Source organism: Dryobates pubescens, chromosome 8, assembly GCF_014839835.1.
Source record: "Dryobates pubescens isolate bDryPub1 chromosome 8, bDryPub1.pri, whole genome shotgun sequence".
NCBI classification, from domain to species: Eukaryota; Metazoa; Chordata; class Aves; order Piciformes; family Picidae; genus Dryobates; species Dryobates pubescens.
In genome coordinates, this window is record NC_071619.1 from 33,872,335 (window position 1) to 33,893,156 (window position 20,822).

General features: G+C 42.3%; 1 protein-coding gene across 2 annotated transcripts in view; it reads right to left on the minus strand.

The window, feature by feature from the left end:
• Positions 1 to 11,330: 11,330 nt before the first annotated feature.
• Positions 11,331 to 20,822, minus strand: part of DCBLD2 (discoidin, CUB and LCCL domain containing 2) — a 39,864-nt gene continuing 30,372 nt past the window's right edge. Inside the window, exons 10-15 of one of the 2 annotated variants that reach the window (XM_054163416.1) lie at positions 19,281 to 19,428; positions 18,730 to 18,894; positions 17,638 to 17,731; positions 17,203 to 17,252; positions 15,501 to 15,638; positions 11,331 to 14,399 (exon numbers count right to left, since the gene is read on the minus strand). In XM_054163416.1, the coding sequence (XP_054019391.1) occupies positions 13,954 to 14,399; positions 15,501 to 15,638; positions 17,203 to 17,252; positions 17,638 to 17,731; positions 18,730 to 18,894; positions 19,281 to 19,428 (1,041 nt within the window). In that variant the 3' untranslated portion in view covers positions 11,331 to 13,953. Of the gene's footprint in view, positions 14,400 to 15,500; positions 15,639 to 16,006; positions 16,408 to 17,202; positions 17,253 to 17,637; positions 17,732 to 18,729; positions 18,895 to 19,280; positions 19,429 to 20,822 lie in introns of those variants that run through there. The other variant, XM_054163417.1, reaches the window with a different exon arrangement.

A 20,822-nucleotide genomic window follows, 5' to 3' on the forward strand; every position in this document is an offset into this window, starting at 1 on the left:
ATTTGTCCAGAGAAGAACAACAAAGTTGGTGAGGGGTTTGGAACACAAGCCCTATGAGGAGAGACTGAGGGAGCTGGGGTTGCTTAGCCTGGAGAAGAGGAGACTCAGGGGTAACCTTATTACTCTCTACAACTACCTGAAGGGAGGTTGTAGACAGGCGGATGTTGGTCTCTTCTCCCAGGCAGCCAGCACCGGAACAAGAGGACACAGTCTGAGGCTGCACCAGGGGAGGTTTAGGTTGGATGTTAGGAGGAAGTTCTATACAGAGAGAGTGATTGCCCATTGGAATGGGCTGCCTGGGGAGGTGGTGGAGTCGCCATCATTGAGGGTGTTCAGGAGGAGATTTGATGGGGTGCTTGGTGCTGTGGTTTAGTTGATTAGGTGGGTTGGATTGGTTGATGGGTTGGACACGATGATCTTGAAGGTCTCTTCCAACCTGGTTTATTCTATGTAATTCTATGTAATTCTAGAACAGAAAAATAAGAGAGGATGTAATTTACTGTCTTTTTTTTTCTTTTGGGGAGTGGATATTTAATAAATGGAAAACTTGAGAAAGGCTTACTGTTGGTAGATGTACTCTGCATTTGTATGGTACACATGGACTAAATCACATGAGCTAAATGGGATATAGGCTTCTGTTTGGATTTCTTTTAATAGGTATTTTCATTTGCAGTTTTTGAAGGTGACAGTTATGTGTGAGAATATTGTATATTCTGGAGTTCTGGAGATCAATTTTGGTGGCAAAAATGCTTAGAGGTGAAAAGATCCTATTATGATGAGAAATGTATATGCAGTTATATGCAATCTAAATCTCATTTACAAATTACAGGGAGGTGTAAGGGAGAATTCTGTTTCAGTGTAAAAAAAACTGTTGCACTGCTTTTGGTTGCCAGCTCTCTAGGACTGAATTTCATGAATAGGTTATATATCTATACCTGTATGAAGAGACATGTAAGTAAAGCTGAGGTTACAGGAATTTCAGTAGCAGTTATAGGATTTTTCAGGCTTTACATTGTGATGCATATATGTTCAGTATCTGCCTTGGTCATTTTTTCTGTATTTCAAACACAGGCACTTGCTTAACTGATCTACAAATAAATCACAGAACCACAGAATAGTAGGGGTTGGAAGGGACCTCTGAAGATCATCAAGTCCAACCCCCCTGCCAAAGCAGGATCACCTAGAGCAGATCACATAAGAACACATCCAGGCAGGCCTTGAAAGTCTCCAGAGATGGAGACTCCATCACCTCTCTGGGCAGCCTGTTCCAGTGCTCTGCCACCCTCAAAGTAAAGAAGTTCCTTCTCATGTTTAGATGGAACTTCCCCTGTTCAAGTTTATGCCTGTTAACTCTTGTCCTGTCACTGGTGACCACTGGGAAGAGTCTGGCCCCATCTTCCTGACACCCACCTCCTACATAAGGGATGAGTCCTTCAAGTGAAACAGATTAGCGTGATCACAAACCTATAGGATCTGGAAAACTTATTTATGTGCTGCATGTATTTTCTATAAACAGTTGTGTTTCATGATGATTATTAATAACACTGCTTGGGTGGGGTGCCATGTATTTTAATGCCCCACTGCAGTGTAAAAGCTTTCTCACCTTCCTCTGAGAAATCAAACTAGTACCAGAGTAAAGTCAAACACAGCAGCTCAGGGAAGAGAAAGCTTGGAAAGCTTTGATAGTGGAAAGAGAGATTACATACTAATATGGATTTAAATTTAGATGTAAAATAGGAGAAAGTGGTTTCTTGTCAGATAACAAGTGGTTTCTTGTCTCTTCCTCTGCTGGGAGCAGTGTGGTATGCAAGATGGAGCAGATTTGAGAAGACAACTAACTGCCCAAAGACAAAGAATGATGGAAAAGGCAAAGTACTTTCTCTTTTGGGTATGGAGAGCTGCTTCCATGTCAGTGTATCGGGGACATGTGACCTGGAGAGCCCATATGATTTTGGGGAGCAGCCAGGTTAAGTAAAAATTTTCTGTTTTCAATGTCAAGTCCAGACTCTGAACTGTAGTACCTAGTTTTTGAGCTAAGGTATTTTGACTCAGTTCTCTCTAATGCATTGTTCCCTGCAATTCCAAGAACAGTTCTGTTATGAACTGGGAGTGCCTTGTGCAGCTGCCTTTGCTTTGGTGTCCTTTTGTTTGCAACAGAGTGACTGTTGAGCAGTTTTTGTTTGTTGTGTGTCCTTTCTCCTCAGGCTATGGGAAGGGAAGCAGAGGAAGAATGGGGCTTGTTTGGCCTTTGCTTAATTACATAAGTGCATGAAAAAGGCTTTCTCCCTTTCCTCATATAGCCAACTAGGAGAGGAAAAGGGCCATAGGGCTGATACTGGTCCAGTGCAAGCAGAGGCAATATTTAAATGATATCATATGGAAATTGCCATAGGTAGGGAAATCAAAATAGCTCATACTGTAGAAAGCTCATGTTTCAGACAGCTCTGATCAAAGTATCTGTGGAGTATGTACTCTGCTGACAAACATACAGCACGAAACCTTAAAAGGCCATTTAGCTATACTCCCGTTCGTTGCATCTGTTGTCTCTCTGCATTAAAGTGCCTAAAACAATCCCTTTCAAACTGAAACAATTAACAAAATTTGTGGAAAAAAATGAGGTTTTCTACTCTGTGAGACCCAGCTACCCAAAGTTATTTGTTTTTTTCCCCTATGATGACTCCTGTGTGTATTGAGAAACTGATCCATTAACAGCTCTGTTAACCCAGTTACAATACTGGGGGATTCAGGATTTAAAATTTGGTTACATGTTCTTGAGGTTTCTCAGATAACTTGGATGAATCACTGGGCTTTCTATATTATTAGTGACAGTGAACCTGAAGGCACTGAGAAATAAGTCAAAATAACCAGGATGGTTAAAAGAAAATAGGGAAAAGATAGTATGTACCCATAGCCCCAGCTGTCGTAAGGAGAAGATTTGGGGGATGTGTACTGAGCAACTGTCACTGCCTCTGAGGTAAAACATTGCAGCTATTTGACAGTGCAGAGAGGTTTCACAACAGCTCAGGACAATAATAACATCTGCAGTTAATAACACTCCTCCCTACACTGGGTATGCTGAGAAATGTGTCAACAGTGGCAGAGGACACCATGCCTGCCCACACTGGGTGGAAGCACTTACTTAACACTGGACACCAAGGAAAAGAGCCTGTGGTGCTTTGTCCTTGTGGGTAGCAGGGTATGGTTCCAAGTTGTGTAATTAGGTTATAGTCCCTGCATGAGCTGGCTTTTGCTGGTCTGCATTGTGCCATCCAAATGTGGGACATCCAGAAGGACTTTGAGACCCCTCCCAGGTGTGCGCTGAAAGCAGTTTGTGCTGTCAGGATGTCTCTACACTATGCGTCTGACAAATGGCTTAGAGGTCATGACTTTAAGCTGGAAGAGGGTAGATTTAGACTGGATATTAGAAAGAAATTCTTTACGGTGGGGGTCGTGAGATACTGGAACAGATTGCCCGGGGAGACTGTGCATGCCCCCTCCCTGGAAGTGTTCAAGGCCAGGTTGGATGACCTGGTCTAGTGGAAGGTGTCGCTGCCTGTGGCAGAGGAGTTGGAACTAGGCGATCTTTAGGATCCCTTCTAATCAAAACCATTCTATGATTCTTTGACCTCTGTAGTGGTCTGAGTTGCCTGAAGACTTGAAGTATGGAAACTCAGAAAAGGTGAAGAAGCACCAAGGTAGCACTCTGTGCAGTTTTTCAGTTTGAGAAGCTGATGAAACAAGATGTAGTCATAAGAAAAGCAGCCCATGGACAAATCAAGGGGTGGCGTGAGTGCCTTTGCTGATCTGTCTTGGTTTAGATCCTGGGGATTTTATTTACAAACAGAATTTAGAGAGGAAGCCATTTTTTAAGTACTATCAGTTTGGTTCTGTGCTCAGTGTCTTGCTCTGACTGCAGCCACGTTACTTTAATGTCACTGAAAGTAAAAAATAATAAAAATCAGTGAGTCATCAGCTCCACCTGACAAGAATTTGAAGGCCTGTAGAGCAGGTAGGTTTCTGCAGCTGAGGACTTCCATAGTATTCTCTTCTGGTGGCTAATAAGCTATGGTGGAAATTGACCATCAAATCCAGGCTAGACAAACATTGGTGTTCACATGCCACTTTGGTGTCAGCCATTGCTGACTGAGTGAAACAATGCACAGTGTTTATTTGCCAAGTTCAGCAAAGAGAGAAATCCAGTGCCTACAGTCAAATCTCCCTGTTTTGGCATGCTGTTGCCGGGTCTCATGTGAGATTCATCAGTGATCACAGGGAAGTCTTTGGACAAGCTGGCTTGGTGCACTGTCGGTTGTGCATTGCAGGCTCGTGTCTAGCGAGTGCCCCCAAGTCTTTTTCTGAGGGCTGCTCTCAACCTCTTCCTCCCCCAGCCTGTAGCGGTATCCAGCACTGCCCCGAGCCAGATGCGGGCCCCGGCTCTTGGCCCCGCAGAACCTCCGGAGGCTCACCTGAGCCAATCGGTGTGCAGCGGCGGGAGGAGCAGCGCGCGCTGCAGGAAGAGTCGCGAGCAGCGGCGGCTGGGTGGCCCCGCAGCTCGCGCTCCTCGCGCGGGTGCTAACGGCCAGCTCGAGGCATCCCCTGCGCTCCGCTCCCGCTCTCCGGCCCCGCCTGAGGCGAGAGGACATCGCCGCCGACCCGCGGGCACCGGCAGCAGGTATGGGCTGGTCGGGGCCGGTCAGGGATGGCCAGGGCTGTGGGTGCAGCAGGGTGCTTGCAGCTGCTGGGCCAGAGGCGCTTAGCGTGCTCCCTGTGGGCTTTCTGGGAGATGCGCAATCGTGAAAGCGCTGCCTCCTCACGGTGCCTCCAGAAGCACTCTTGGAAGCTGCTGCTTTCACCATGGGACCTTTGAGAGCAGGCCTGCCAGCTCTGAGCCTGGCTCCGACACCCACCAGCAGTGCAGTGCTCGTTATGTGCCAAACACTTTGCACCTGCGTAGCGGGGCCCACAAGCCTCCCACACAGGACTCTCTGGTAGTCACAGCTGTAAAAGAGATCACAGTGTTGGATCGAGCCTGCTACAGCACTGTCTGTATGAACAGAGTCCAGGTTGGTTTGCTTTTCTTTCTTTCTGCGTTGATTTGCATGGTCAGACAACAGCACTTTTAGACCTTCTGTGTATGAACAGCCCAGAGACTCAAACCACACCTCTGAGCAAAATTAGTGGATGAACAACCTTGATTTCATCCATCTAGCATAGCACCATCTCCTAAGGCCAGCCATGAGCTAGGAAAAAGTTACAAACAAGGCAGATAGAAGATGATGTGACCTCTGCATTGCAACCAATGCACCATGGCTAACCTTGTATCTTTTAGCCTAAAGTAACATGTCTACAGCCATTTCTGCTGTTCCAGATGCCTTTATGTGAACGAGGCACATTTGGACATTTGGAAGTCTGCTCTTCAATAGTGGTTTATGACAGATTATTAGTGTTTGGATCACTGCAATATTTTTGTGTCTCTAGTAATTTAAGATTGTGAGATCTATCCAGTGTGATGGAACACTGCATATTGCAAGTATGTGGTGCATGCTTATTTGTGTGGTGTGTACTGTGCCAGATGCAGCTGTGCTACATAATGCTAATTAACTCTTTGAGGACAGTAACATGAGGTCTTTTTGCCCACATCTGAAGGAAGATCTGAAGGAAGATGACTTTCCAGGGTTAGAGCTAAAATGTGCTTAGGTGGGCTGTGAGCTACAGAGCCCTGTTCTGGCTTTCTTTATGTGTGAAACTGTGGCTGGGAAATACCTTAAAGTTATGAAACATTTATTTGAGTTTTACTGGACAATGCAAGGTTTTTGTTCCAAGTGAATCAATTTTCTTGGGCAGAAAGAGGCACTGGAGTAAGTTACCTTTTAATATGGATGGTTTAGCAACTTCCTTTGGGATTTAATTCTTTTCTCCCGCCATGTTGTTTATTGTTATAAAATTGCCATTGTAAGAACAGAGGAAAAAAGGAGATGTTTGTATGCAGTATTTTGTCTTGGGGTCTGGAGAATACTCTGATTTTTCTTCTGCAAATGCAATCCTAAATGAATCCTGAATATATTCCATCACAGCTGGTTTGCATATGCAGATGGATTTGCATTTTCATGTGGTTTTTTACAGTGCTGTTACTTCTGATGTACCGTATGGCTTGGCGTTCACAGCAGGAACCAAAGTCAGATCTTGAATCTCAGAAAGATTCCTGTGAATCATGAATTTTCACTACTGTGTCACAAGATTGAAAAATACCTCAAATACCAGCACAAGTCAGGCACGCTTTTCATGTCTGTATTAACTCCTGCACACAGTACTTCTCTCTGCTAGCCTGCAGTGCATGCAAATTACACATTCCCCTTCCAGTTTGCATGCCAATTATGTAGCTTTCTTATGGGATCTGCTGTGGAGTTGAGCTTTGAGATGGATTTCCCTGGACCTCTGCTTACAGTGAGCTCCCTAAAGAACAGAAAGGCTTTTCAAAATTTCAAAAAAACAGAGCAATTAAATAAATGAGAGAAAGTTAAGGCAAAACAAATATAGATATCCCTTCCATCCAAAACCATTCTATGATCATAAATTCAGTGTGCTCCTGTGGTGTAGGTGTCAGCTGTCACCATGGTTCAGGCTTGAGGTTGATATTTAGGCATGGTTTCATTGCTGATTAGGTTTCACACTCTGGGTTTTTGGTCAGGCATTGGAGTAGGTTTCCCAGGGAGGTGGTGGAGTCACCATCCCTCAAGGTGTTCAGGAAACATGTGGATATGGCACTTTGGGAGATGGCTTAATGGCCATGGTGGTCTTAGGTTGAAAGTTGGACTCGATGACCTTAGAGATCTTTTCTGCCTGAAACAATTCTGTGATTCTAGCCTATAGGATGTGTCTCTCTGTCACTCATGTGCTGTGGTGGTACCTGTCTGCTCCTCCTCACAGAGTCTGTCATTTTTAAAACATCCTTTCTTAGCTTGAATGATAGACTTTGAAGTGTAGGTAATCGTAGATAATTGTAAAAGACTTTTGTGCTTACTTTCCTGGTCATTTCTTTAATAATGTATTTGGTATGACAGTTCATGCTGGGTTTAAAGTCTTTTACTTGCACTGAAGAGTTTTCCAGTGTTTTGTCCAATTCTTACCTTTTCATTAAACTGAGTTAACTGGTAGAGCAGAGATGACTGTTAAAAGCAATGCTGTTTTCTTTCCCTTCTGAAGTGTCATGGGTAGAGTTGGGTTGAGTGTGACCTGCTGCTGTTATTCATACCATGCTGCAGTTGTGCCAGCTTCAAACATGGAAGCGCTAACTGGAGTTAAGTATTACGGGGCTTGAAGTTCAGATTGCAGCACAGGAGGCTTCTTGTTCTGGTTGCTGCTTCTGGGTTCCAGCTTCTTGGGTGTTGGCTCCTTTCTGCAGGCATGGCAGCAGAAAGAGTGGGCATCCAGTAGCTGCTGGTTTTGGCTGTTTTATATTGGGGTTTTCCCTGTAATTCACTGTGCTGCTTCTGCAAGTAGGCTAGCTAAGGTAATAATGCATTGTATTATTAGATTAACTTGCTTATAAACTGATTAACATGATTATTATTATATTAAACTCTTCTCTATCTCAGCCCTGAGTTGTGTTACTCTTCCCCTCACTTGCATTGGGGGAGCAGGCAGGTTAGCCCTTGTGCTAAACCATTACAAGGATTATAAAGCATCACTAGCCTTTTCAGTGTATTTTCATAAGGCTCTTAATTACTGCATTTATTGCCTCTTAGAGGTGTGTATGAACCTGCTCTGCCTTTTCATCTGAAACAACAAAAAACTACTATGTTAAGGATTCTCATCACTGTTCCCTCTGCTGTTTTTTAATGTAGCCATTCCTGATTTGTTACAAACCCTCTTGTCTCTTTGGATCATTAAATCTGAACAGATGACTTTGGCCACTAGGGAATGTCACTTAACTGCTGAAATAAGGTTTATCTTTTAAAACTATTCCATTTAAGTTGATACTACCAACCTGCACTGAAAACAGGATTACAAATTGACAGGTCAGGGAGCTAGACCAGCTTTTGGGGGCTATTAATATAGACACATGCGGTGACAGTTGTCCTACTGCAGATTTTAGTGCGCTCTGCCTCCACCTGCTTTCCTTTCCTGAGCAGATTTGTAAGGAGCTTTAACAGAGGCTGCACTTCTATGCTTTGTTTGCACTGATGGAAATTCTTGACTATTTTTTATTATCATTTCTTGCAGGAATTTGTGGGTTTCTGTGTTGTCTATCTGCTGTGTCCTCTCCTTTGCCAAGAGCCATGGGCTTATTTCATCGAAACGTCAAACAGCAGGGTCTTCAGGCTCTTTGGCAGTTTTGCAGTACAAAGAGGGTAGCCTGGTGAAAGAAACCCAGTTGAGTGCTTCCCAATGTAGAGCTACTGACAGGATTCACCTATGAACTTTCCTTTATGCTCCAGCTGGTTGGGTATTTTAGAGGGGAGCGTGCGGAAAGAGACAAAAGACAGAAGGTTGTATTTCATGTATTTCACTTCCTTTAGATTAGTAATGATACCATGCAGCAAGCACAGTCAGGGATTGCCAAAGAACAGCAATATCAGCTGTAGAAAATTCTCCACATACTCTAGTTTGCATTCTTCAGAGCTACAGACTATACTGTCATAATATTAGACCTTGGTATCTTAGATGTTAAGAGCTAGTGTCCTTTCAAAGGCAAAATAGTTCCTTCACTAAGCAGGAGGTTTTCCACAGAAGAATTCCTTCTACAAGTAGTTTTTACTCTACAGGGGGAGCCAAGTACTTGTACTCACATTCTGTATAGCAGGAATGGGTCTTCTACCAGTACAATAAAAAAATGCAAGACCTTTCAGAATTGGCAAGAAAACAATTCCCAGTGAGAGGCAGTATAAGATGAATGCTGAAAGTTGGGCTTTTTTTTCTTAATGTGAAAAGGAAGTAATTACAGGGGCAAGAACTTCAGCTGTTTATTGGTGTAGTGGTGCTGAGGCTTTTTGTGGGAACAAAAAAAGGCCTTTTCTGTGATTTCCCAGATCAGCCACTCAGCACCACCACACTGCTTTGGTGGTGGAAGGTGACCAGGCAGTGATGCCCGTGCGTTCCTGGTGCCTAGAGAGGCTGCAGCAGGAGTCTGGCAGTTTCCAGGCATGGTAGGCAGGTCACTACTAACTGTGGAAGTACCAATAAGCCACAGTAGTAGTAGGCAGTTAATGCTGCTGGACATCCTGCTCTCCAGTGAGACACTAAACCAAAGTCTGAACATTTCTCCTTACCAGAGCTTTAGCTTCATTACCAAACTCGACATTTTGTAATTTCTTCTAATTACAACATGTAAAGGTGTATGTGGCATGGCCTGCTTCAGAGGTGAGTAAATTGACACAGTGGTGCTGCCAGTAACAAGGCTGCCTTTCAGTGTTTTGAAGCAAAAAACAAAAAAGTCTTCACACACTTACTGAAGGCCCGCCTGTACAGATCCTACTTTTGAAAGGCTATAAAGTAAACCTCTAGAATGGCTTAAGATAGGTTTGTCAGTACAGATCATATCTTTGAATCTACTTTTGAGAAATTATGAAGTAAACTTCTAGAATGGCTTGAGATGGACCTCTTCTTGTGACTTGCTAATGATCCATGTAGGCAGGAGTCCTGCCAGTTCCATGTGTACTACTCAATTACATGTGTCAAAAAAGTGTTTCTTGCCCTTTGTAAGGCAGCATAAATTTCTGGCTGTGCTGAAAACTGACAGCAGTTTCCCCTTTTATGTCTATGAAACCACTTGATCACTTAAAAAAGACATCTAAGAGTTGTGTATCTCTCAAAGCTGAACTGTGGTGTGTTTGATTACATTATCAATAAATGTTTTCAAACTTACCTAAGGAAACGTTTCAACAGACAACTTCCAAAGCTGATTTATCAGAGACAGTAAAACTCCTGTGCTAGCTTCCTCACAGGTCAGCACCACCCATTTTAAGAATGTGCATTTCTTTGACGTTTTAATGCTAAGAGACTTCGAAAGTGTGTAGTAGAGTAACAGGAGTTTCTTCCAGCTTGCAACAAGATGCCTATGAACTCCCAGTATTTTGTTTACTACAAGCAGAGGAGAGAGTTTACTCTGAGCAAAAGTATGTTCTATTTTCATTAGCATACACCAAAACCAGTACTCACTCGTATGGATGAAGGACAAATTTCATTCACTTACACAAAGAGCTTTACTTTCTCAGGAACTTTTCTTCCTAGTAATTTGTGAACACAGTATTTGGTCCTTCAACTGAAAGCACGTCTCATGGTCTTTCACAATTTCTGTGCATAGCAATTGTGAGAAAGTAATCAAAAGGAGTATGGCATTAGACTTTTATGCACACTAAAGTTGTGTAAGGTACGGCTGCTGCTGCAACATTTTCAGAAATCTAGGTGTGTTTTTGACTCTTTCCCCCAACCCAGTTTCCATCACCCAAGTTGTGGAAAACCTTGAAGGTGAGGCTGCAACAGCCTGAGCCAAAGGAGCAGTATTTCAGGTGAGCTGTTTCACACAGAATATGTGTTTAGTGAGATGCACAGACAGAGGGGAGCAGTAAGTGTCCTGCCTTACACAGCTGCCAGTCCCACTGCAGAACAGTCCCTGCTGGACTGAAGCAGGGAAGGTTGCTGGTGTGCTGGCATTTTCTGAAGACAAGTCTGCTTGTAAGATTTCAGGGATGTTTGAGTTTGACAAGCACAGGATTAAGCCCTTTAGGACCAAATTTTAGCCTTGGGAGAAGAGGAATTATTACCTCCTTATGTTAGGAACTGCAGTGCTAGAATAGAGGGTAAAGCTTTGAGAGCAAAAGCAGCAATTTTTTTTTTTCTGTAATTGGAACATAGTCATGGTCTAAGTTGAAGAATAAACTATCAGCTCCTCTACCAGGTGTGCTGACAGTGGGGATTGTCTCTGCATCTAAGGAGTGGGTTGCACTGGACCTGAGCCTGACTGCCTCATTATACTAATAGAGGGCAGCTGCAGTGCCTTAACCTCTCCTCACACAGGACTCCAGAGACAGCATTCTGCTACCATCAGGCAGCTCTGGGGAAGTTCCTTCCTGGAAATGTCACTTGGTCCTGCAGCAAGGTCCAGTCTCTGTTAAGTATCACTTCACAACTTCAAATGCCTGGTGAGCTGGGGCAGGGACCAGCTCGTGCTGCAGACAGCTACTGCCAGGAAGTAATGGCAGGATCACGTTCGGAGGCAAGGGCATAACTCTACTGGGGGTATGGTACCTCCCAAATAAAACAACCTTTGCATTCCAAACCACAGATCTAAGGTGTTACATGCAAACACAGTGAGTAATAGGTATGTACAATTTATTTAAAATACCTTTTAACATACATATAAAACCCCCTCGCTATTTATACAGTCTAAGTTCTAGCAACATATACAAATACTGGGCAACTACAATACATGCTGAGGTAAGAACATACATTCTGGGAGAATACTCAAGCCAAACATGACTGAAATACATTTTATATCCATACATCTTCACATGTAAGAGAGACCCATTAAATGTACCTCTGCTTGTACTGTACACAGAGGAGTTCTAATCTTGTCTCATGCAACTTACATTTGGGAATCAATGTTTAACCCTTTGTAGCATACATCTGAGATTCCAAATTCTCTTCTTAGCCCTAGCAGAAAACATGTTCAAAATTGGAAGCAGGGAATTAGTCTTAAAAACATCCATTCTAGTCAACTGCTCATGCTGCTCTGAGACTGCAGTACAGTTGCTGAAAAAATAACCCACTGTTAAGACACCGTTTAATTAATTCTTACACCACTGACTTGAACACATCATTGATTTTTATACTAGATTAATTTTTCTAAGCCTAAACTGGAACAGTTTGAGAAGGCAGAAGTTTAACTTGGCTGGAATCAGTATTTCTTGTCTTGGTGCAAACAAATAACCTCCCATCCGTTTCAAATAATTTCATAGTTGCTGCTGATGGGCAAGAACAGTTACCTGCCTGTTTAAAAACTTCAAAGACTGCAGACTAGCTCTATCAAAGCAGAAAATGTTGCAATAACATCAAAAAGTATAAAGAGAGGCAGGAACTTCTTTTTCATCAGGGGGTCATATATGCCTCTCTTACTTCCATTCACATTTAGGCTTAGCCACTCAATTCTTAAACAATTGAAGTAAAGAAATAATTCTCAATAAGAATTACCAAAAAATCATACAATTAAGGCTTCTGGGTAGCACAGAATATGTAGTAACATATTCAGGATGTTGAACAGGCCACAAGTGATTTTGGACTGCTGAGTTTATACAAAAGCCCCTGTGGAGGGGGGAAAAGGCTAAACAAATTTCAAGTAATAACTTCGGGTACCGTTTTGTGGTGGTGTTCAAGGATGTTCAAGAGGCAGCCCTCTTGAACAGTGTTGTGCATTTGGATGTTCTCCACCTAGTTGAAGGACCCTGGGCAATAAACAAGGCTGACTGGAATTACATCACAGAAACAACCAGTAAGCACTGAAGTCCATAAAACTGGGCTAATGTGTAGGTAGTGGGTTTCCTATGTAAAAATTAATTCAGCATCCTCCCAACAGTGCTGTTACAATGAAAATAAAGCATTTTTATTGTGGGCTTTTTACTACTTAGGTTAAAAAAGCTGTGCTTTGTTTCTAACAATACAAAAAATGGCAAATGTGACATCCAAATTGTTTTCATTTCACAATTACCTAGAACTAGTCTACCTTACCCAAACAGAAGACTGACTACAATGTTTTCATAGTAGAGAACCTTGGAACATTCAAAGGATACAAAGTCCATTAAACACTTGTAAAATGGACACTCTTTGGAACAGTACTGGTTCTCTTGCAAAGGTTTTGGAATCTTTTATGCTTCTAATAAGAACAATCATAAGAAAAGCCCTAAGGCCAAAGTTTTTCAGTTGTGCTAAAACGTACCATATGTGCTAAATGCATGTATAACACAAACTGTGCACCATCACAGTATTTGTGTGCTTCCTTAAGCACTCACAACAGTATATACACATCACTCTTTGTATAAGCTCACATCTTAACACACAACAATAGATATGCCAGGAGGGGGGAGTGGAGTGGTGTCAGGTCAAGGGGAGAAAGAGAACATTTCTGGATTGAGTTGCCTCAAACATCTGGATGCTTCTTGCACATCAGGGAAGCCTGAATTTTAGGCAGATGTTGTTTAGAGTAGCCTTCACTTAGTAGGGAAAAATGAAAGGCAGTTGCCATGTAGTTTCCTTGTACTTTGTGCCTCCTGGATCCCTAGGAAGCAATGATACTGAGTGGCTTCAGGAGATGAGGCAGAGAACAGATTGTACAGACAGCAGATTCTAGTTCTGGAAGGCTAAGAAAAAAGTAGCAGGAACCTTCTGAGGAACACACAGCTGATGATTCCTAATCCTGTGAACAACAGCTGAAATGATGTCATTTAGAATCAAAACTGGAATGGGTAATGGGGTTTTTGCTATCAGTATTGATAGTACTCTATAAAGTCCAAAGTTACACAGACATTTTACGGAGTGAAGTTAATTTTAGAAGCTGCAGTGCTTACATAGAGATCTTAGAAAGTTAGGAGCTCTGTGGTTGTTCTTTTCCTCCAGAAATAATACCATTAGTTAAGAAATTATGGGCTTTTGTTTTATGAACTTTGAATTTATCATTTGTATCTATGAATTACTGAATCTTGAAGAGCTCTTCTCTCATGTCTGACAGATGATTGTACAGTAGTAATAAAAAAGTCCACGGTTGTGCAGGAGACAAGCTGCAATCATGCACACAGCTTAAGGAAAGGCAGTTACTGGCTTCCCTGACCTCCAATACCACATCTTTTGGTTCAACATCATATTATTTAAGACTAACAATATCAAAACAATGCAATTTAAAACAAAGAAACTGTCAGCTTTATGGAACTGGCTTTTTAAAAACAAGCCATCATTCTGCTTTACTCATGAGCTGAGTTCATCCTTACTCCCTGTGGAATGGGCCAGGCTCTGCGGTACCTGGTACAGCAATTCCTCAGCAGCAGCGGGCCCTGGCTGCCCCTTTGGGGTATCGTACTGTGCCTGTGCTGATGATGTGCTGTCTGTCCTAGACAAGAGTTTATTGTAAGTTCCAACCACTGGAGGAGCTTGGTTCCCTGCAGCTTTGAAAGTGGAAATGGAAGGAACGCCAAGAGGTGTGCTGGGATGGCTGGACATGTCCATGATGATTGGAGTTGCATATTCTGGTCCAGTTACAGGTAGTGGTTCAGCATAAGCATGGTAAACTTCTTGTATGGGTGAATTGTATGGGTCCAAATCAGCATAACTTGCTTCTTTTCCTTCCTCTGGTTTAAAGGTTGATCTCTGATGAAGCGTGCTGACAATCCCCCCTACCAATGGCTGGGCATACTCTGTGTTGCAAGCCCCAACAGAACAAAATAAAAACACACTTAATGGAATTTGACACTGGCATCACACTTAAAACAACCTGTCATTAGTGTCACAGAAATTATTGCCATTATCCTAGACCAAAACAGTGAGGTCTGTCTCTGTCTACCAGTGCCAAAGGCTTTGAGGAAAATAGTCATTTCCACCTGAGAGTTTAAGCCATTGGGGTAGCCACAGCATCCCCCCATCAACACTTCTCTTGTGAGCTGCAGTTTCCCATGCTCTTAAACTTTTGAAATGTTCTTCCCAAAACTAGAGTTAAATTAAATGATATTATTCTGTCTGGCTTTAATAAAAAGTAGTCCTTTGGATGAAAGGTTTGCCCACTGAGGAGGGAAGGCTGCATATGGTCAGCTGAGATGTTTTAGTTCAAAAGGTAACCTGAGGTACCTGGCAGTGAGAAACCTGGGGCTAGCTGGGTAAGTACAGACAAAACCAGAAAAGTAATTCTGCCTGCTTTGTAGCTGCAATTTTGCCATCAGCATGTACCCACAGAACCAGAGGCACAGTCAGTCACTTTCCTCTAGTGACTGGTTCACGATGGAAAGGGCAGATGCTGTTATCAGTGACTCCTTTTCTAGATCAAAATTATTTCATCCATATGGTCAGTGTAGGGAACCTAGTGCCCCAGTTCAGATTTGTGCAAGAAGGTAACAGGGTGAAATTATTTCCAGTGCATGAAAACACAACAAACAAAAAAAACCTCCAACCAACCAACAAAAACCCCACAGAAAACAAAACAAAAGAAAATCCCTGCCCCTTTATAGGGCTTAAGAACAAGTACAAGTAACAAACTTCAAGTTAATTTGGGAATCTGCCTATCCACAGCACATCATCAGTTAATACATACATGTATGATATTCCAAGAAGAGATTTGGACAAGCCTGTATTTTAAGAAATGCACTCACCAATAGAACTATTCATTTCTCATCTGTTCCCCAAAACAATCAGGAAGTCATTAAATGTAGCCAGATTCCTAACTTCTTTTGCATGTCATATATAATGTTCTTACCTATATACACACACACACACACATAACGGCCATAAAACCCAGTAAAATGTACCTGCAGACTCTGTTTGCAGCATTGCTGGGACTTCTCTTGGTCTCAGGTGACTAATCTCATTGCTGCTGTAGCGCACGGGAGTTTCTTCATGTTCTGCTGATTTGGTTGGGAGAAACTGCTTCATTCCTTTCCACCATCCTTCACATGGATTAAAAAAACAAAATACCCAAGACTGCATCTATGTGGTGTTTCAAGCTTCTGAAGTATTTTCACACCACAGGCTTGTATTGTGTAGTAGCAGGTGAACAACTCAGTTACCAGTATTGACATGACCCTAATGTTACGAGATATTTGAGTATTTGGCAGATTGAAGATTCAGAGGTGACAAAGACAACATTCCTCTCACCCAATGAACTTGCCTGAGTGCTCCTCCTTCAAGCATCCCCAGAACTGCTGCAGTCCAGTGAGTCTATCCCTGAACATCTCTTAGCAGCAGTGCTGGGGCTACTCAAAGTACAATGAATTCTTAAAATACAACACAAAAAATATATAGAATGTTCACATCAAATTTCAGCCAATCTCAGCTGGAAGCTAAGGATATATTTAAGTTGACATGGTTTCTGGCTCCTATTGTGGAAAGGCTTACCATTGAATATTTGCAAAGACCTGAATAAAGAGGATTTTAACTTGTAAGTGGAAATGCAAAGCACTGACTGTGGTCATGAACATTTTCTTGTGAGAAGGTAGGGAGGGTTGGCTTTCTTAAGTTTTTCCCCAGTACCCAGAGCCATTCTAGTTTTGCTATCCATTAACATATTCCATTCCAGCTGTAGGAGACATTCCTGTAGATTAGGCCCAAGAAACAAGAGGTCCAAAGTCACAGAACATGATGGAACAAAATCTGAGATAGCTTGTGTGGAGGACAGACAGCTTCCACAGAGAAGTGCAGCAATTTCACCAAATTTTCCTTTTAAAACAGGAAAAAATGAGGTAGGTCCATCACTGACACTTAAATGTAAAATATTTTGCATCTGTTAGTCTAAGAAAACAGTGCTGTGACTCATCAGTAACGGACATATAATAAATAAAAATACGGTCATTAAAGGGTTTTTCTTGTCTAAAAGACAAGGTGTATTTAAAACTGCCAGTGTGCCAACGCACAGATGTAGGCATCTTCAAGATGAGGATGAAGAAGCAAAGCACAGTCACACAGACTACACAAACTCAACAACTGTACAAATGTTTTCAGGACACTTGCCAAGTTCTGCTTGGTGGAATTGTCCAATCTCAGGTTAATGGGGCACAAGACAGGATGGAAAATACGCCTAAAAGCAGCTGCAAACAGTCCCACATGCTTACTGGGGCAATGAAGAAAGACAAAACTTGACAGACCTGATATAATGAGATTTTTTCTACAACAAAAGAATTACCAAGAAGTGCCATCTGATTATCAAATGCACACAGACATTCCTCATAAATTGCTCATCCCCTCATGCTGTACAAATAAGAGGTTCTACACTTGGTTTACTGAAAGAAAAACAGTCTGAAGCTGTAAGATCCAGCAGGAGACAAGGCATTTTTCTGAACAAAATTCAGAGAATGAAGCAGTTAAATCTGTTCAGAAAAGGAAAGGCAGTGTTCATGGTGCCTACACCAGTTAGCATTAGCAAAGCTTCTGCAAGTGACAACTGTCTGTGTTATTGTACTCTGACTCGTCAAACCAAAGATGCCAAGTAAAAGGATTTCATAAAACCATTGTTACCTGCACGATCCCAGTAAGGTAGATCATAAGTGCCCTCTGTCTTTTTCTTGCTGTGAAAAGAAGCAAAAGGGGGTATTTTAGCTACTCTGCTTATCAGAAGATACATTAATTAATGCTCAGCTACTATCACCTTGGCTGTAACTGGTCCTCAGATTTAAAGTATAAGCACCAGTAACCTGGCTTGCCATCACCAGTCTGCTGCTATTGGAGAAACCAGTTTTCAGTAAAAGCACTTCTAATGAAAATAGTTACAAAAAAGCTGTTTTCATTGTCCTGGCTATTCCAGTGGACATCCTCTGTGCACAGAGAATACAGTTCTGAAGAGCAGGTCCTTCCACAAGAGTGGCCCTTCCACAAGAGTTCCCACATGCAGTATTTCATCCCACACCCCAGGCTGACATTCACTGAAAGCACTTCATTCAGCTGGTCATTTACCGGTTTCTCCAATGCCAGGCACAAACTAAGATAAGAATCAGAGTAGTGAAGACCATCACCAGCACTGGAACCAGAACTGCTGCCAATGCCACATCTGAAAGCCATTAAATTAAGTGGTGTCAGACAGAAAAGCTTCTCATAAATCAGGTTGTAATTTGAAAATGATTTGGGTAAAGTACACAGTTTTCATGTATAGCATCTATCACACCAGATACCCCAGCTTAGCTACCCTGCTGGATGCTGCTACCGTGTAAAGAGCATCTTACACGTATGCACAGCTGGTATTGATGCAAGGCTTTTCATCAGAATCAACAAGGTTTGGGTTTTTTTTTTTAATTTAAGTAAGATTTGTCTCAGAAAAATGTGTATTAAAGAGGGCAATCAAAAGAGACAAGGAATATGCAACTACTTGAGCCTGAACCTTCTGTAAGAAAAAAATACCACGCTGCTTCAACAATTCATCACAATCAGCCTATGCTGGGTCTGTGTGTGACTTGAGATCATCCTGTATCCTGCCACCCAAAGGATGCTTCACCAAGGCCTGCCATCTGCAGTGATCCTGCTCCCTTGTCTGACCATTTTCTTTGATAATTTTTCAGGACAGAACACTTCTGACATAGCCATTTTTAATGGAGCAGTCACCTTGACAGGAAATTCAAAACCATCATCTGGCATCATAACTTATCATAATTTATCAAGTTAAATAACAAAGCAGTTCCACCAAGGTAATTGTAAAGGGAAGTCCAAGTTGCAGCTTCTCCTGACAAGATTTGTTCAGTAATGAAAAGCTGAACTCGTCTGGAACAAGGTTTGAAAGATGGAACTTGGTATGTGTCTTGGAAGATGGGGTTTGCTTCTGCATGCAGTATGCAACCGTACACTTTTTACCATAGAATGGTCTGGGTTGGAAGAACCCTCCCAAAGTCATCTAGTCCAGCCCCACAAGTACATTTGATAACTGGTAAGTATTTAAAGATTGATAAATAGCTGGTTTAAGTGTTGAGAAAATTTACTTTCAGAAAGCACACCTATTATATCTGCCAGAGTACCGTAAGGAGTTCCCAAACACTTGTACTGCTTAACAGTGGATACCTTTGGTTACACTTGGTGTCACTGTGGTGTTTTTGATTTCGGGTGTGAAAGTGGTTTTATCTGTCTGCAGTGAAGTCTTCACTGAATCATCACTGGAGTCATCACTCCTGTCTTCATTCTTGTTCCGAGGTGGTGGTGGTGGCACGGTGATTTTAGGAGCACGGGCTTTAGAAGAAAAGTATTTATAACCAAGGCGAAATGTTAGGGTTTTGTGTTTCCTTTGCAGGAGAGGACACTTGAAATGGTTTGCTCTAAAGCTTTTGTTCATGTGACATCAGGATAAACCTCATGAAATGAATCAGTAACATGGAAAGCAAGTGACTGGTGTATTTTGAAACATTTAGTGTCTCAATTACCTTCTTTATGCCTAAGCTAAGGTATTTTCCATGTTAAACAGAAGAAATTTAGAAGTATCAGTTACAGAAGGATTTCAGAAGGAAAAAGTACCAAGAAGTACTTTTTTCTCACTGAAGATACATGCACAGTGTAATCTTTACCAAATTATTTCACTGCTTGTCTTGTACAGTTGAAAGGTTTTTCAGTTGCCTTACCTATGCTAAACTGACATCCTAGCAATTCTACTTTCATTGCAATTTTCTGGTGCCATTTCAAGGGGTTAATCCTCAAAAACCGGGCAATAATAGGTGGGATGAAATTGTTCCGAACTTCCTGGTACAACTCGGTGTTCCCTTGAAATATCTAGAAAAGACACACACACAAAAGAGAGAGCGAGACAAACATTATGTTACACAAATGCAATAGCAACTATCTAGTAACCACAACCTGTCTGGGTGTTATTTAGGGAAAATAAGCAATGTAGCATGCTGAAAATTCGCGCCAGCACGCTGCTGCCTGCACATCTCCAGTCACTTGGCCCCATGAAACAGGTAATGAAATGAAGGGGGTGTGGTGTATGTGCACACAACTGTTTACTTCAGAATGACAGTACCACCCCAGGCAGTGCTGTTAGAGACCTCTCATGTGTCTGTGGCACTGAAAACTTCTAATTTGGTCCTTGTTGGTATCATAGAATTGTTTTGGTTGGAAAAGACCTCTAAGATCATCAAGTCCAGCTGTCAACCTAACACCACCATGGCCATTAAACCAAAGTGCCATTTCCACACATTTCTTTAACACCTTCAGGGATGGTGACTTCCCTGGAGAGCCTGTTCCAATGACTGACCACTCCTGCAGGAGAGAAATTTCTCCTAATATCCAATCTAAACTTTGCCTGGCACAGTTTCAGGACATTTCCTCTTATTCTATCACTTTATATTAAGGAGAAGAGACCAATGCCAGCTCACTCCAACCTCCTTTCAGATAGTTGTAGAGAGCAGTAAGGTCTCCCCTCAGCTTCCTCTTCTCCACACTCAACAATATCAGTTCACAGAATCACAGAATGTTAGGAGTTGGAAGAGACCTCTAGAGATCATCCAGGTGGGTCTTGAAAGTCTCCATAGAGAGACTCCACCACATATTCCAGTGCTCCAGCACCCTCACCATAAGCCTCAAGTTGAGGTGGAAACTCCTGTGTTCTAGCTTGTACCTGTTCCTTATCCTGTCACTGGGTGCCACTGAAAAGAGATTAAAGGTCCCTCAAACATTAGTTATAAGACTTGTTTTCCAGACCCTTCACTGGACACACTTTACCCAGCATCTCAGTGCCCTTGCATTGAGAGGCCCAAAACTAAAGCCAGTGTGGCCTCACCAGTGCCACCTACCGGGGCATGATCACTTCCCTGGTCCTGCTGGCTACACTACTCCTGACTTAGCAAGCTGCTGTGACAAGGTGAAAGCAGGATGTGGTGCCCTCACACGGCCTCACAGTTGCAGCACAGTCTCTCTGGTTAAAGCTTTTATAAGAAAGCATTAGGAGACAAAGTCAAGTATGGAATCACACTGTCCTCTAGTGTTTGCTGCCGACAAGGGCTGAACCACAAGCAAAAGAATTGTTTGGTAAAGATGCAAATGATAAGCAAACCAGAGTAGTTCTTTACTCCAGGCTTTTATTTGTTAAGCTTTTGATCTGAAGTGTTACAACAATAATTTTACCTGCAGCTCACTTAAGTTTTCTGCACAGAAGAAATTGCTTC